Source organism: Cherax quadricarinatus, chromosome 89 (genome assembly GCF_038502225.1).
Source record: "Cherax quadricarinatus isolate ZL_2023a chromosome 89, ASM3850222v1, whole genome shotgun sequence".
Classification (NCBI taxonomy): Eukaryota; Metazoa; Arthropoda; class Malacostraca; order Decapoda; family Parastacidae; genus Cherax; species Cherax quadricarinatus.
Genome location: NC_091380.1, coordinates 9,342,382 through 9,361,366, shown reverse-complemented (window position 1 = coordinate 9,361,366; position 18,985 = coordinate 9,342,382). Strand labels below are relative to the sequence as shown.

General features: G+C 40.1%; 1 protein-coding gene across 1 annotated transcript in view; it reads right to left on the bottom strand.

Annotated features, from left to right (window-relative positions):
• Positions 1–18,985, bottom strand: part of Cand1 (Cullin-associated and neddylation-dissociated 1) — a 74,371-nt gene that overhangs the window by 11,153 nt on the left and 44,233 nt on the right. Inside the window, exons 16-17 of the mRNA XM_070104165.1 lie at positions 18,271–18,469; positions 8,470–8,727 (exon numbers count right to left, since the gene is read on the bottom strand). Coding sequence (XP_069960266.1) covers positions 8,470–8,727; positions 18,271–18,469 — 457 coding nt within the window. The remainder of the gene's footprint in view (positions 1–8,469; positions 8,728–18,270; positions 18,470–18,985) is intronic.

Sequence of the window (18,985 nt, the reverse complement as noted above, 5' to 3'; positions counted from 1 at the left end):
CACACATGGTATACTGAGCAAAGTACAAGTAAGTTCTAAGAGTCACTGTCACACATGGTATACTGAGCAAAGTACAAGTAAGTTCTAAGAGTCACTGTCACACATGGTATACTGAGCAACGTACAAGTTCTAAGAGTCACTGTCACACATGGTATACTGAGCAAAGTACAAGTAAGTTCTAAGAGTCAATGTCACACATGGTATACTGAGCAAAGTACAAGTAAGTTCTAAGAGTCAATGTCACACATGGTATACTGAGCAAAGTACAAGTAAGTTCTAAGAGTCAATGTCACACATGGTATACTGAGCAAAGTACAAGTAAGTTCTAAGAGTCAATGTCACACATGGTATACTGAGCAAAGTACAAGTAAGTTCTAAGAGTCAATGTCACACATGGTATACTGAGCAACGTACAAGTTCTAAGAGTCACTGTCACACATGGTATACTGAGCAACGTACAAGTTCTAAGAGTCACTGTCACACATGGTATACTGAGCAAAGTACAAGTTCTAAGAGTCACTGTCACACATGGTATACTGAGCAAAGTACAAGTAAGTTCTAAGAGTCAATGTCACACATGGTATACTGAGCAAAGTACAAGTAAGTTCTAAGAGTCAATGTCACACATGGTATACTGAGCAAAGTACAAGTAAGTTCTAAGAGTCAATGTCACACATGGTATACTGAGCAACGTACAAGTTCTAAGAGTCACTGTCACACATGGTATACTGAGCAACGTACAAGTTCTAAGAGTCACTGTCACACATGGTATACTGAGCAAAGTACAAGTTCTAAGAGTCACTGTCACACATGGTATACTGAGCAAAGTACAAGTTCTAAGAGTCACTGTCACACATGGTATACATGTATTCCAACCTGCTTCAATCTTAATTTTTTACTTTTACTGCACTATAAGGTAATATGCTGATGGTACAGGTCACACACATAATTAAACAAGAAATGGCACAGTCATCACACTACTTTTAAATCAGTGGCTTTAAGGGAGCATGTGGGCAATTTTCCGCGCGCGCTCAACCAAAAATCGAAAAATTATGGAAATTGAGTTATATATACCAAAAAATAGCTTAACTCTTTGGCAACACAATGGTACAAGAATCAATGTTCTAAGACGTTTCTACAAGAAATTATAGTCATTTATATCAGGTATGGTAACGACGATGTAGGTAGCGCGTCTGTTCTCAACCCATGTATTTTTTGGAATTTTTTCCTTGTTTTTTATTGCTTTTTCTTTGCATTATTCTTTCTAATATAATAATTGATTATTTGGCATCATATAAGAGTAGGTGGAGCTTATCAGTAGAGTGCCAGCCAATAGGGAGCCATCTGAGAACACTCGGCAGTACTCCCCCTCCAGATGGTGCCAGGTGAAATCACTTCATTATTACGTTTATATCAGCTTATATATCAACTATACGGCTTATTTATCTATCAGAATTGATCTAATATGATATAATAAACACTATAAATAACAAACAAACATGTTATATACTCTAGACTGAATAAAATAGGCCATAATATAGCGAGAGTCCACCAGCAATATTTCGATATAAATGTGTTACTCTTGGTCTCCTTGTTCTATTGTTTGGTATGTGAGTGATAGAAAACGGTGTTTTGAAGAGGATAACTGCACTAGAACATCAGTTTACTAAGAAATACACCAAAAAAAACCCGATTTCCACGCAAAAAAAAATTTTTTTGAGACGGTAGGCCTGCCGACGTTTTCTAGGCCTATATCTCGGAAGTAACTTTTTCACATATTTCGCTAAAGTACACCATTATTAATGATTGTATTGAAATGATTTTCACTGACAATATAAAACAAGGTGTGTTTGAAAATCTGATGTTTCTTTTTTTGGAATATATCAAATTTTTTTTTTTTATTATCACACCGGCCGATTCCCACCAAGGCAGGGTGGCCCGAAAAAGAAAAACTTTCACCATCATTCACTCCATCACTGTCTTGCCAGAAGGGTGCTTTACACTACAGTTTTTAAACTGCAACATTAACACCCCTCCTTCAGAGTGCAGGCACTGTACTTCCCATCTCCAGGACTCAAGTCCGGCCTGCCGGTTTCCCTGAATCCCTTCATAAATGTTACTTTGCTCACACTCCAACAGCACGTCAAGTATTAAAAACCATTTGTCTCCATTCACTCCTATCAAACACGCTCACGCATGCCTGCTGGAAGTCCAAGCCCCTCGCACACAAAACCTCCTTTACCCCCTCCCTCCAACCCTTCCTAGGCCGACCCCTACCCCGCCTTCCTTCCACTACAGACTGATACACTCTTGAAGTCATTCTGTTTCGCTCCATTCTCTCTACATGTCCGAACCACCTCAACAACCCTTCCTCAGCCCTCTGGACAACAGTTTTGGTAATCCCGCACCTCCTCCTAACTTCCAAACTACGAATTCTCTGCATTATATTCACACCACACATTGCCCTCAGACATGACATCTCCACTGCCTCCAGCCTTCTCCTCGCTGCAACATTCATCACCCACGCTTCACACCCATATAAGAGCGTTGGTAAAACTATACTCTCATACATTCCCCTCTTTGCCTCCAAGGACAAAGTTCTTTGTCTCCACAGACTCCTAAGTGCACCACTCACTCTTTTTCCCTCATCAATTCTATGATTCACCTCATCTTTCATAGACCCATCCGCTGACACGTCCACTCCCAAATATCTGAATACGTTCACCTCCTCCATACTCTCTCCCTCCAATCTGATATTCAATCTTTCATCACCTAATCTTTTTGTTATCCTCATAACCTTACTCTTTCCTGTATTCACCTTTAATTTCCTTCTTTTGCACACCCTACCAAATTCATCCACCAATCTCTGCAACTTCTCTTCAGAATCTCCCAAGAGCACAGTGTCATCAGCAAAGAGCAGCTGTGACAACTCCCACTTTGTGTGTGATTCTTTATCTTTTAACTCCACGCCTCTTGCCAAGACCCTCGCATTTACTTCTCTTACAACCCCATCTATAAATATATTAAACAACCACGGTGACATCACACATCCTTGTCTAAGGCCTACTTTTACTGGGAAAAAATTTCCCTCTTTCCTACATACTCTAACTTGAGCCTCACTATCCTCGTAAAAACTCTTCACTGCTTTCAGTAACCTACCTCCTACACCATACACTTGCAACATCTGCCACATTGCCCCCCTATCCACCCTGTCATACGCCTTTTCCAAATCCATAAATGCCACAAACACCTCTTTAGCCTTATCTAAATACTGTTCACTTATATGTTTCACTGTAAACACCTGGTCCACACACCCCCTACCTTTCCTAAAGCCTCCTTGTTCATCTGCTATCCTATTCTCCGTCTTACTCTTAATTCTTTCAATTATAACTCTACCATACACTTTACCAGGTACACTCAACAGACTTATCCCCCTATAATTTTTGCACTCTCTTTTATCCCCTTTGCCTTTATACAAAGGAACTATGCATGCTCTCTGCCAATCCCTAGGTACCTTACCCTCTTCCATACATTTATTAAATAATTGCACCAACCACTCCAAAACTATATCCCCACCTGCTTTTAACATTTCTATCTTTATCCCATCAATCCCGGCTGCCTTACCCCCTTTCATTTTACCTACTGCCTCACGAACTTCCCCCACACTCACAACTGGCTCTTCCTCACTCCTACAAGATGTTATTCCTCCTTGCCCTATACACGAAATCACAGCTTCCCTATCTTCATCAACATTTAACAATTCCTCAAATATTTTTGATATTTTGGTGAATGCAAAAAAGTCTATCAAATGTATTTTTTTTTTCCATGATAATAAGATATATTAGATGAAACATGTGCATCCAAAATTAGTGTCAGATGTATTCTAACGGTTGGGATTGTCGGAAGTGCCACTCGAAGTGCCATTTTGTCATACTTTGCTGCCATACATGAAGTCACTGAAATATTTTTTTTCTCTGTTGTTTGTTGGCCAATCATACTGAAACTTTGTCACATTCTTCTACATATGAACCTCTAAATGTACACCAAAAATAAAAAAAATTGGTTGAAAAATAAAAGAGTTGGCAAAATCAGGGACTCTACCCTTAACTATGCTAAACCAAAGGGAACGACTTACAAGGAAAGGAGAGAACTAAGCCTATGTAACTCGAGGAGTAAGTAACAAGAGAGACATGACCATGATATACAAGAATGAAAGGGAATTGCTGTACACTTGACACTCATATGAGCTAATGGGATATCAAAAAACACTTTCTAAACCAAAAAGTGCTAAAGTGAAATGAGCCTAAAAATGACTTAATGGAAGCAGATTCCACACAAAAACTCATAAAAAAGGTAGGAATGCTAATTCACTTCCATTTTAAAAAGTAGCAAGAATAAGAGCTTAAAATAACCCCCTTCCCCATCCCTTGATAATCTCAAATTGGTAAAATTAAATCTCATCACGTTTGCCCCAGGGCTTATTTTTAAATATTAATCTGTCAAGTGTTCACTCTTTTAGTGTCGCCTCACACAGCTATGTTACCGAGGTCAGTGTCATTCACGCAGGATCTTCGTCATAATCACAGCGCCCTCAAATATGCTGTGAGCAGTAAATTTTGGCCTAGACATGAAACAATGGGCCAGTGCTATGGGTGTGCAGTGTAATATAAAAAAAAAAATCCTGCCCCACATTGCATGATGGGAAAAGCAAATCTTTGACATTGTGCTTGCATTAAAATAGTGACTTTGAGGCATTTTCAAAGGTGGATTTTGTTTTATTGACTATTTCTTGGAAACAATTGATAGAATGGAAAACTTACTAGTTAAGCAGAGGTAATTTTGGTGGGTTTCAGATTTGAAGAGGCATGAAATATGCCTCAAGATGGCAGAAATTGTTAGATTTTTGATGATTTTCCTGTGGAAAGGTAGGCCCCTCCTCAGTCTCTTTTATAGGCTATATTAGATCTGCTTCAATTATTGAGGCTGCATAAACTATGACCAATCATTCTTGGGTTATATTTTAATAGCCAAGAAATAGGGAAAACTTTTATTTTCTGCGTGTGACGATGGATTCAAATTGGAGGGCCAGTGTTATAGAGGAGATGCCTACTCTTGGAGGGCCAGTGTTATAGAGGAGATGCCTACTCTTGGAGGGCCAGTGTTATAGAGGAGATGCCTACTCTTGGAGAGCCAGTGTTATAGAGGAGATGCCTACTCTTGGAGGGCCAGTGTTATAGAGGAGATGCCTACTCTTGGAGGGCCAGTGTTATAGAGGAGATGCCTACTCTTGGAGGGCCAGTGTTATAGAGGAGATGCCTACTCTTGGAGAGCCAGTGTTATAGAGATGCCTACTCTTGGAGAGCCAGTGTTATAGAGGATATGCCTACTCTTGGAGGGCCAGTATTATAGAGGAGATGCCTACTCTTGGAGGGCCAGTGTTATAGAGGATATGCCTACTCTTGGAGGACCAGTGTTATAGAGGAGATCCCTACTCTTGGAGAGCCAGTGTTATAGAGATGCCTACTCTTGGAGGGCCAGTGTTATAGAGGAGATGCCTACTCTTGGAGGGCCAGTGTTATAGAGGAGATGCCTACTCTTGGAGGGCCAGTGTTATAGAGGAGATGCCTACTCTTGGAGGGCCAGTGTTATAGAGGAGATGCCTACTCTTGGAGGGCCAGTGTTATAGAGGAGATGCCTACTCTTGGAGGGCCAGTGTTATAGTGGAGATGCCTACTCTTGGAGGGCCATTGTTATAGAGGAGATGCCTACTCTTGGAGGGCCAGTGTTATAGAGGAGATGCCTACTCTTGGAGGGCCAGTGTTATAGAGATGCCTACTCTTGGAGGGCCAGTGTTATAGAGGAGATGCCTACTCTTGGAGAGCCAGTGTTATAGAGGAGATGCCTACTCTTGGAGGGCCAGTGTTATAGAGAAGATGCCTACTCTTGGAGAGCCAGTGTTATAGAGGAGATGCCTACTCTTGGAGGGCCAGTGTTATATAGGAGATGCCTACTCTTGGAGAGCCAGTGTTATAGAGGATATGCCTATTCTTGGAGGGCCAGTGTTATAGAGGAGATGCCTACTCTTGGAGGGCCAGTGTTATAGAGGAGATGCTTACTCTTGGAGGGCCAGTGTTATAGAGGAGATGCCTACTCTTGGAGGGCCAGTGTTATAGAGGAGATGCCTACTCTTGGAGAGCCAGTGTTATAGAGGATATGCCTACTCTTGGAGAGCCAGTGTTATAGAGGATATGCCTACTCTTGGAGGGCCAGTGTTATAGAGGAGATGCCTACTCTTGGAGGGCCAGTGTTATAGAGGAGATGCCTACTCTTGGAGGGCCAGTGTTATAGAGGAGATGCCTACTCTTGGAGGGCCAGTGTTATAGAGGAGATCCCTACTCTTGGAGGGCAAGTGTTATAGAGGAGATGCCTACTCTTGGAGGTCCAGTGTTATAGAGGAGATGCCTAATCTTGGAGAGCCAGTGTTATAGAGGAGATGCCTACTCTTGGAGGTCCAGTGTTATAGAGGAGATGCCTACTCTTGGAGGGCAAGTGTTATGGAGGAGATGCCTACTCTTGAAGGGCCAGTGTTATAGAGGAGATGCCTAGTCTTGGAGAGCCAGTGTTACAGAGGAGATGCCTACTCTTGGAGGGCAAGTGTTATAGAGGATATGCCTACTCTTGGAGGGCCAGTGTTATAGAGGAGATGCCTACTCTTGGAGGGCCAGTGTTATAGAGGAGATCCCTACTCTTGGAGGGCAAGTGTTATAGAGGAGATGCCTACTCTTGGAGGTCCAGTGTTATAGAGGAGATGCCTAATCTTGGAGAGCCAGTGTTATAGAGGAGATGCCTACTCTTGGAGGTCCAGTGTTATAGAGGAGATGCCTACTCTTGGAGGGCAAGTGTTATGGAGGAGATGCCTACTCTTGAAGGGCCAGTGTTATAGAGGAGATGCCTAGTCTTGGAGAGCCAGTGTTACAGAGGAGATGCCTACTCTTGGAGGGCAAGTGTTATAGAGGATATGCCTACTCTTGGAGGGCCAGTGTTATAGAGGAGATGCCTACTCTTGGAGGGCAAGTGTTATAGAGGATATGCCTACTCTTGGAGGGCCAGTGTTATAGAGGATATGCCTACTCTTGGAGGGCCAGTGTTATAGAGGATATGCCTACTCTTGGAGGGCCAGTGTTATAGAGGAGATGCCTACTCTTGGAGAGCCAGTGTTATAGAGGATATGCCTACTCTTGGAGGGCCAGTGTTATAGAGGAGATGCCTACTCTTGGAGGGCCAGTGTTATAGAGGAGAGGCCTACTCTTGGAGGGCCAGTGTTATAGAGGAGAGGCCTGGGGGATATGATTAATAAAGAAAGGAAACATTGCTTTGGTGACTGGAATGTCTACAGTGTTAATTTAGGAGTCTATTTTTAAAATGCAATTTGATGAATTGTGTGTAAAATGGGCAAATTTTCCCAGTTGTGTGCACTTTATAGGATAATTCTCATGGTTTAATGGGCAATTTCTTTAGCTCAATAGACAGAACAGAAGGCATACTAGCTAACAGCTAAGAAATGGATCAAACTGAGCAATAGAATTGGCTTAAATTAAAAGGCCTCAAAAATCATGCCTGTGTAATTCCTTAAAATTTCCATCAAACTTTGCCTTTTTGCTGTCATTACCATTAGAAAAAAAATCATTACCATTTCAGAAGATAATACAAAAAAAAATCTCCACACTGTCAGCACTATCAATTTTGAGGGCAAAGATAGTGAAAGAGCTAATGTAACTGAATGTTACATTTGTGCTGACTCTTATGACACAAGCTTTTATCCCTTTTAATTTCTGACTATGAGACAGCATTAACCCTTAAACTGTCCAAATGTATAGATCTATGTTTATGTGCATAGCGCTCCGACCTTGATTTTCTCCATTTAAAAGCATGTAAAAAAAAAAGTAGATCTACGTTCGGAGCGCTAGGCGAGCGAACATAGATCTACGTTTGGACAGTTTAAGGGTTAAGTATTTACCAAAGGTTATGGCTATGGGATCCTGAACCACATGAAACATTTTCCTGCAACTCTCTTATTTGTAATACAGTGGACCCCCGCATAACGATTACCTCCGAATGCGACCAATTATGTAAGTGTATTTATGTAAGTGCGTTTGTACGTGCATGTTTGGGGGTCTGAAATGGACTAATCTACTTCACAATATTCCTTATGGGAATAAATTCGGTCAGTACTGGCACCTGAACATACTTACGGAGTGAAAAAATATCGTTAACCGGGGGTCCACTGTATAGGATATTTACAGGAAACGTAAACAAATCAAAGAAAATTCCAGCATTAGTATTGTCATTATTTTCTTGGGAAAAAAAAAAAAAAACCAAAGGGGTCATAGAGTGGCTGGGAAATGGAAGGTAATCAGGTTAGATCAAGAGAGCAAGCCACATGGAAAACTTCAAGCACAAAACTCTTACCTGATCTGAGATGGTAAACTTGATTGCAGTTACAATTGTTGTTCTCATCATTGGCGAGTCTGTTTTTAATGATTCTTGCAATTTAGGAAGAAGAGCAGAGGGATTAATCAACGTTAATTTCCCTAAACATTCTGCAACAACATTACGGGTTCCCTCCTCGATGCATTCCGTGTGTCGGAAGAGCTGCGCCCAGATGTCGCTTACAAAACCTTGAAGAACCTTAACACCTTCCACACTCTTACTTTGTAGACTGATGATCTAAAAAATAAAAAAAATAAAAAATCAAAGATTTTACGAGTTCCTAGCCCAAAATTTTATTCTTAGAAAATAACAAAGGAGTAAAAGAAATAACTGGAATTTTTGCATAGAAAAACTGCAAAATGCTGCAAATCTCCTAATCACCTAAAGTCAGTTCCTGATCAGCCGGGCTGTGGCTCGTACGTTGGTTTGCGTGCAGCCAGCAGCAACAGCCTGGTTGATCAGGCCCTGATCCACCAGGAGGCCTGGTCACAGACCGGGCTGCGGGGGCGTTGACCCCCGGAACTCTCTCCAGGTAAACTTCAGGTAAACACCAGGTAAATCTCTACCAACCAACCAAGAAGTGGTGGCTCCAGAACTTCTATACAGAAGAGGCTTGGGGTGACAATCTTGGTGGATCAGGGGCTTGATGCTTTTCTTGAAGCTATATTTACAGAGTAAACGCAGTGTTTTTACAGTGTGACATTACAGCAAGAAATAAAAAAAACAATTCTTAGTATGACACGTTCCAACAGCAGATTACAGACAGTGCCGTAGTTAATTATTTTTGTAAATGAGTATTTTACATTTACGTTTTTCTTAAATGCAAATTAAGCAGATAAACCATAAGCCTGAGGATTTTAACCACTTGCTTTGCCAATTTATTATCATTATTGTTATTATTATTATTATTCTTTTAATACACTGGCCATCTCCCACGAAGACAGGATGACCCAAAAAAGAAGAATCACTTTTATCATCACTCACACTATCACTGTCTTACAAGAGGCATGCTGATACTACAGTTCAGATGCCCCTCCAAATGGCAAATATCCCCACACCTCCTTCAGAGTGCAGGCACTGTACTTCTCACCTCCAGGACTCAAGTCCAGATAACTGGTTTCCTTGAATCTCTTCATAAATGTTACTTTTCTCACTCTCCAACAGCATGCCAAGTCATAAAAAACCACTGATGCATTTCCAAAACCCTCACATACAAAAACCTCCTTTACCCCCTCCCTCCAACCTTTCCAAAGCAACCCCCTAACCTGCTTTCCCTCCGCTACAGATTTATACACCCTCCAAGTCATCCTACTTGGCTCCAGCTTCCCTAAATGTCCAAAACCACTTCAACAACCCCTTCACAGCCCTCTGGATAATACTTTTAGTAACACTGCACCTCCTCCTAATCTCCAAACTATGAATTGTCTGCATAATATTTACACAACACATTCCCCTTAGACACAACATCTTCACTGCCTCCAGCCTCTTTACTGCAACAACCACAACTCATGATTCACACCCATAGAAGAGCATTGGTACCACTATACTCTCATACATTTATTAAAAAAACTAGGTTAGAAGAACTGATAATGATTATGTGGAAATTGCTAGGGTATAAACATACATCTGTCAATGTAAATGCCAAAGGAACTAAAAATTACCAATATAGGTGGGGAAGCACTATAGTCGACTATGAGCTACTGTACTCCAAATCAATGCACTATGGTATCAGAGGCTACTCCCTCAACTACCTAAAGTCATACCTTAGTAACAGAACTCAATATGTGTATGCAAATGATGCAAACTCCTCCACCCAACCAATCACAGTAGGAGTCCCACAAGGAAGCGTCCTTGGACCACTCCTCTTTCTCATCTACATCAATGATCTACCGAATGCATCACAGCTACTCAAACCCATATTATTTGCAGATGACACTACATATGTATTTTCCCACCCAAACACAGTCATACTAGCAAACACAGTCAATGCTGAATTACAGAAAATATCTGCCTGGATGATGACTAACAAACTTACCTTGAACACTGATAAAACCTATTTCATTCAGTTTGGAAACAAAGCTGCAAATGATCCAATTAACATTATGCTAAATGAATCATCAGTCACAAGACTCACAGAGGGAAAATTCCTAGATATCAACCCTGACAGTAGCCTTAAGTTCCGGACACACATACAACAAATCACCAAGAAAATCTCCAAGACTGTAGGCATACTATCAAAGATAAGGTAATACGTTCCACAATCAGCTCTCCTGGCACTGTACCATTCACTCGTATACCCTTAACTTACATAAGGAATTTGTGCATGGGGATCAACAACATCCAATCACCTAAAACCCCTAATAACCCAGCAAAAGGCAGCAGTAAGAATGATAACAAATTCCCACTCCTGCCAGCATACTCCACCAATTTTCAAAAGTCTGAATCTCCTTACCATTAAGAACATCCATACTTATTCATGTGCCTACTACATACACAGAACAATACACGCAAATATAAACCTCCCACTCAAACTTCTCCTCACCAACCTAAACAGGACAAATGACCCCAACACAAGACACAGATCTCTTTTTGATATACCTCATGTCCATATCACACAGTGTTAAAACTCTATGCACATAAAGGGCCCCAAAATATGGAATTCATTACCAGAAGATAATAAAGTAACCCAGTCTGAAAATCAATTTAAGACTCTTCTCAAAAGCCACTTAATCATCCTAGACTAAATGCTAAATACTCAGTGTACATTTACTCACCTATGTACTCCCACATCATAACTGAAACAATCACATTGAACCTTTTATCCATTGTTGACAGGAATATAATTGAATCATTGTTTTTCACAAAAGCATTTTAGAATATAAATACGTATATCTTTGTATTATACAAATTTTGATTCATTTATAATTAATATTCTACTGTACAACTATGAAATAATTACTTTCCTACTGTACAACTATGATATACTATTTCTTAGTATTAAGTAGACTAAGTCAATAATGTTAAGTTGGCCCATAATGCCAAGGCATAATAGAGGCTCTCTTTGTATTGCAACCAACTATTGTATATACACAATCTCAATGTACTGTTTGCAAAGACATTAAATAAATAAAATAAATAAATTAAAATAAAATAAAATACATTCCCTTTTCTGCCTCCATGGATAACATTCTTTGTGGCTTTGGAAAAGTTCCTGGAGATTAAGGAGGGAGTTTAAGCTCACAAAACCACCCAGAAGCAGTGGCACTTCTAAGAATCTTCATTGTAGTGAATAAGACCATCTGGGTAAGTAGCAAAATCCAAATAGCAATTCACATGTCTCAAAGAGTAAGACAGTGTTGTCTAGAATATGAATGGAAGTTGTGAAGAATACAGCCTCTCCTCGCTTAACGACGGAGTTCCGTTTCTAAGACCACGTTGGTAAACGAATTCGTCGCTAAGCAAGGAGCATACTATAATGGCAGTGGGTTTGTGTCAATCATTTTTTATATTATTTTAATGTCACATTTGCACCATTTATAACATTTTTAGTATTTTTAAATGTTTATACAGTAGTGCACTGTATAATGCAATAGACAGAATAGAGGAAATCCACTCTATTATACATTATTTAGAAATGCATACTGGTCAGAGAATCTGTCGTAAGTCCAAGTTGTTGGTAAACGAGTACATACTTGCTAAGTGAGGAGAGGCTGTATTTAAACAGAGGCCTACTAATGTTTAATATATACCATATTTTCCAGCAGATAAGGTGTAAAGTAAAAGGACACAAGTGCAACTAATGTGACATTTTTATTGTGGCAACGTTTCGCTCTCCAGGAGCTTTATCAAGCCGTTACAAACAATACATGGACACAGAGGGTATATATAGGCTCAGAGTGAGGTGCAATACTAGTGGTAGTAGTAGTAGTGACATAAGTTGTAGTAGTAGTAATACAATATGTTAGAACAATTAACTTGCACATATTGTATTACTACCACTACTACAACTTACATCACTACTACTACTACTAGTATTGCACCTCACTCTGAGCCCATATATACCCTCTGTGTCCATGTACTGTTTGTAACGGCTTGACAAAGCTCCTGGAGAGTGAAACGTTGCCACAATAAAAATGTCACATTAATTGCACTTGTGTCCTTTTACTTTACATATTGTCGGTAATTCTACCAACTTTATTACAGCATATAAGGTGTTCCTTTTTTCTCCGCAAAAATTTTGAAAATCCCCCTGTGCCTTCTATGCTTAACTCTTTGACTGTCGCGGCCGTATATATACGTCTTACGAGGTACCGTGTTTGACGTACATATACTCATAAATTCTAGCAGCTTCAAATCAAGCAGGAGAAAGTTGGTAAGCCCACAGGTGAGAGAATGGGTCTGTGTGGTCAGTGTGCACCATATAAAAAAAATCCTGGAGCACGCAGTGCATAATGAGAAAAAAAAAACTCCGACCGTTTTTTTAATTAAAATGCCGACTTTGTGGTCTATTTTCGTATAGTATTTATGGTTGTATTCTCGTTTTCTTGGTCTCATTTGATAGAATGGAAAACATATTATAGAAATAGAGGTGATTTTGATTGATTTTACTATAAAAAGAACCTAGAAATAGAGCTCAAAGTAGGGGAAATGTTTGATTTTTGCCAATGTTCAAAAGTAAACAAATGATGTCATTGTCCAATAAGTGTCCAACTAGCCATTCTAATATGCAGTCATGAATGGGTTGATGTTATTTATACAATTATTACAGTATTGGAGTAGTCTGCATAATAGTAAGTCTTCTATTTTTTGTTTGAATAAAAATTCAAAATAGAAAGCAAGAGTAATATCAGAGGAGCCTGGAGGCGTGACTGATGAACAAAGAAAATGTTATTTTAGAGCCAGGAATGTCTGCATTGTTCATTCTGAACCTTATTTTGAAATTGTCATATTTTTTAGTTTTCATGAAATTGGCCAAATTGCAAATTTATGACCACATTATTAGGTAGTTGAAATCGGTAAATGGGCAGTTTCTTGTACTCAGTCGATAGAAAAAATGGAGTTCTAAAGAAATAGCTATGAGTTTGGGCGACTGGAACAATGAAATTAGCCGAAAATAGGGCTCAAAGTGGGTGAAATCGCCGATTTGTAAACAGCGCCGAGGTCGCTAACTTCGCAAGAGCATAATTCCGTCACTTTTCCATCAAATTTCGTTTTTTTGGTGTCATTACAATCAGGAAAAGATTCTCTATCATTTCATAAGAAAAAATAATTTTTTTTTTAAATTTTGCGACGCCAGGAGACACCTCAGGATTGGGGGTTGCGACAGTCAAAGGGTTCAGGTCAGGGTCAAGGGTAGAAAGCCTACCCTTGATTTAGGATTTAGCATAAAGTAAGAGGGTAGATAACCCTTGAATACGATTACTGATTTACTGTTAAGATACTTCTGCCATGCACCTTATATGCCGGAAACTACAGTACAGTGGTCCCTCAATAATCGTCCGGCCTGAAAGTCGTCCATTTCGGAAATAGTACTGTTTTTTCATCTAAATATTGGCTCACAAATGGTCCGGTAACTCGCTAATAGTCCTTCGTCCCGGATGCGTACTCATGCTCTGAGCCGCCTGGGCCTTCACTTCCCAGCCAGTGTGCCATTATTTACCAGTGAGCGACGGTCCCCTCACATGCTCCAGTGAAATATTTCATAATATTCCATTTATTTTAGTGCTTACAAGTTATTTAAGTGCTAAATAAGCTACTATGGCTCCAAAGAAAGCTCCTAGTGCCAAGCCTTTGGTAAAGAAGGTGAGAAATACGATTGAATTTAAGAAAAACATCATTGAACAATATGATAGTGGCGTAAGTGTGGGCGAACTGGCCAGGATGTATAACAAATCCCGTACAACCATATCTTCCATCATAGCCAAGAAAAAGGAAATCAAGGATGCTGTTGTTGCAAAGGGGGTAAATATGCTGACAAAAATGAGATCACCAGTACTCGAAGATGTTGAGAAGTTATTATTGGTGTGGATAAATGAGAAACAATTAGCAGGAGATAGTCTTATGACGTCACTTATTTGTGAAAAGGCTAGGCAGTTGCATGACGATTTGGTAAAGAAATTGCCTGCAACTAGTGATGATGTGAGTGAATTTAAGGTCAGCAAAGACTGGTTTGAGAGATTTAAGAAGCGTACTGGCATACACAGTGTGGTAAGGCATGGTGAGGCTGACAGTTCGGACCACAAGGCGGCTGAATTTTTTTTTTTTTTATTATTTTTTTATTATCACACTGGCCGATTCCCACCAAGGCAGGGTGACCCGAAAAAGAAAAACTTTCACCATCATTCACTCCATCACTGTCTTGCCAAAAGGTTGCTTTACACTACAGTTTTTAAACTGCAACATTAACACCCCTCCTTCAGAGTGCAGGCACTCTACTTCCCATCTCCAGGACTCAAGTCCAGCCTGCCGGTTTCCCTGAACCCCTTCATAAATGTTACTTTGTTCACACTCCAACAGTACGTCAAGTATTAAAAACCATTTGTCTCCATTCACTCCTATCAAACATGCTCACGCATGCCTGCTGGAAGTCCAAGCCCCTTGCACACAAAACCTCCTTTACCCCCTCCCTCCAACCTTTCCTAGGCCGACCCCTACCTCGCCTTCCTTCCACTACAGACTGATACACTCTTGAAGTCATTCTGTTTCGCTCCATTCTCTCTACATGTCCAAACCACCTCAAAAACCCTCCCTCAGCCCTCTGGACAACAGTTTTGGTAATCCCGCACCTCCTCCCAACTTCCAAACTACGAATTCTCTGCATTATATTCACACCACACATTGCCCTCAGACATGACATCTCCACTGCCTCCAGCCTTCTCCTCGCTGCAACATTCATCACCCATGGTTCACACCCATATAAGAGCGTTGGTAAAACTATACTCTCATACATTCCCTCTTTGCCTCCAAGGACAAAGTTCTTTGTCTCCACAGACTCCTAAGTGCACCACTCACCCTTTTCCCCTCATCAATTCTATGATTCACCTCATCTTTCATAGACCCATCTGCTGACACATCCACTCCTAAATATCTGAATACATTCACCTCCTCCATACTCACTCCCTCCAATCTGATATCCAATCTTTCATCGCCTAATCTTTTTATCCTCATAACCTTACTCTTTCCTGTATTCACTTTTAATTTTCTTCTTTTGCATACCCTACCATATTCATCCACCAATCTCTGCAACTTCTCTTCAGAATCTCCCAAGAGACCAATGTCATCAGCAAAGAGCAACTGTGACAACTCCCACTTTATGTGTGATTCTTTATCTTTTAACTCCACGCCTCTTGCCAAGACCCTCGCATTTACTTCTCTTACAACCCCATCTATAAATATATTAAACAACCATGGTGACATCACACATCCTTGTCTAAGGCCTACTTTTACTGGGAAATAATTTCCCTCTTTCCTACATACTCTAACTTGAGCCTCACTATCCTCGTAAAAACTCTTCACTGCTTTCAGTAACCTACCTCCTACACCATACACCTGCAACATCTGCCACATTGCCCCCCTATCCACCCTGTCATACGCCTTTTCCAAATCCATAAATGCCACAAAGACCTCTTTAGCCTTATCTAAATACTGTTCACTTATATGTTTCACTGTAAACACCTGGTCCACACACCCCCTACCTTTCCTAAAGCCTCCTTGTTCATCTGCTATCCTATTCTCCGTCTTACTCTTAATTCTTTCAATAATAACTCTCCCATACACTTTACCAGGTATACTCAACAGACTTATCCCCCTATAATTTTTGCACTCTCTTTTGTCCCCTTTGCCTTTATACAAAGGAACTATGCATGCTCTCTGTCAATCCCTAGGTACCTTACCCTCTTCCATACATTTATTAAATAACTGCACCAACCACTCCAAAACTATATCCCCACCTGCTTTTAACATTTCTATCTTTATCCCATCAATCCCAGCTGCCTTACCCCCTTTCATTTTACCTACTGCCTCACGAACTTCCCCCCCCCCACTCACAATTGGCTCTTCCTCACTCCTACAAGATGTTATTCCTCCTTGCCCTACACACGAAATCACAGCTTCCCTATCTTCATCAACATTTAACAATTCCTCAAAATATTCCCTCCATCTTCCCAATACCTCTAACTCTCCATTTAATAACTCTCCTCTCCTATTTTTAACTGACAAATCCATTTGTTCTCTAGGCTTCCTTAACTTGTTAATCTCACTCCAAAACTTTTTCTTATTTTCAACAAAATTTGTTTATAACATCTCACCCACTCTCTCATTTGCTCTCTTTTTACATTGCTTCACCACTCTCTTAACCTCTCTCTTTTTCTCCATATACTCTTCCCTCCTTGCATCACTTCTACTTTGTAAAAACTTCTCATATGCTAACTTTTTCTCCCTTACTACTCTCTTTACATCATCATTCCACCAATCGCTCCTCTTCCCTCCCGCACCCACTTTCCTGTAACCACAAACTTCTGCTGAACACTCTAACACTACATTTTTAAACCTACTCCATACCTCTTCGACCCCATTGCCTATGCTCTCATTAGCCCATCTATCCTCCAATAGCTGTTTATATCTTACCCTAACTGCCTCCTCTTTTAGTTTATAAACCTTCACCTCTCTCTTCCCTGATGCTTCTATTCTCCTTGTATCCCATCTACCTTTTACTCTCAGTGTAGCTACAACTAGAAAGTGATCTGATATATCTGTGGCCCCTCTATAAACATGTACATCCTGAAGTCTACTCAACAGTCTTTTATCTACCAACACATAATCCAAGACATTAATTAGCATGTGCGTATTCTTATAATAATACCTCTTGCTTATCATTTGGAATTTTTATTCACACAAAAAATAAAAGATTTATTGTTATGCAGATTACTGCATTATTGTAATAATTGTATAAACAATGTCGACACATTTGTGACTGTGTATTAGATTGCCCAGTTGGACACTTATTGGACAGTGACGTCATTTATTTACTCTTGAATATTGGCAACAATCAAACATTTCTGCTACTTTGAGCTCAATTTCAAGGTACTTTTCATTGTGAAATTAATGAAAATCATCTCCATTTCTGTAACATATCTCCCATTCTATGAAATGAGACCAAAAAAACGAGAATACAACCATAAAAAACATAGGAAAATATACCGTTAAGGGGCGGCTAATGGCTGAGAAGTGAACTCCGTTATTTATGGTCCCATTTCTTTCAATTTGGTATACGTTAAGAAGCATCTTTCCATCATACATTGCCAAAGTTTCAATAAGATAGTCCAACAAACAAACGAAATCCAATTCCCTAGATCAAGAGCAAGAGTCCCTCACCAGCATCAAGGAACCTCCCTTGAGACCCGCTCACATCTGGAAATTTTGCTCGCTTCTAGCAGAAAAAAATTGACCGAGCAACTGCTCATACCTGGAAAAACTCGCACGTGGATGCACTCGTAAGTAGAGGCTCCACTGTATATCCCAACCTATTTTGCAAGGCAATGTCTACCTTCCACCATGGTAGGTGACCCAAAAAAAGAGGAAATACATTCACTGTCACTCATTCAACAGCAATCTTGACAAAAGCTTGCCAATATCACAGTTCAGATGATCCACCAAACTGCAACATCCTCACTCCTCCTCCAGAGTGCAGGCAGGATAAAAATAACATGTACTCTTGTGCATGACACCATCCTGTATTAATTAAACATCCTATTCACAAGACCTACAATTTGTTACATTTACCTCTTTTAATGAATGTAGAAGAAGATATTGTCTTTTGGGGTTAGCCTCTATTTCTGTTAAGACAAACGGAAGATATTCCTGCAAGTTGCCGCAGCTTAAGTGACCAAGGGCGTAAGAAGCTGCAGATTTGACTTCCTCAGAAGGAGAACTGAATGATGCCACCACAGCATCCTTCAGTTGTGGGATGCCACTAAGATCACTGTAACAAAAAAATACACTTAGTATAGTCTAAGTATATTTGGCATACATATTTATGAACTCTAAATAAAATAAAACACTCCCCAAAAATGGTTAAATGTTAATGGTTTCAAGGATCTTCGTCCCCACTGCAATAATGTTGGCAGAATTTCCGACAGTATGTTAAGTAAAGGGACACAAGTGCAACTAATGTGACATTGTAGCAACTTTCACTCTCCAGGAGCTTTGTCAAGCTGTCATAAACAATACAGGGACACAGAGGGTATATATAGGTACAGAGTGAGGTGCAAAACATAATATAATCATTGAACCAATCAAAAAAGGGGTTTATACTATCCCCTGTGGAGACTGTGACAAAATATATGTAGGTGAAACAAGAAACCTTGAAACACATCTCAATAAACATATTATTGCAAGTAGGAGCGATAACTTGAACAATGCCTGCATGCAACACTGGAATTCTGCCAGACACCTGATAAAATTCAATGACACCTGCCTAGTGATTAAAGAATTTAAT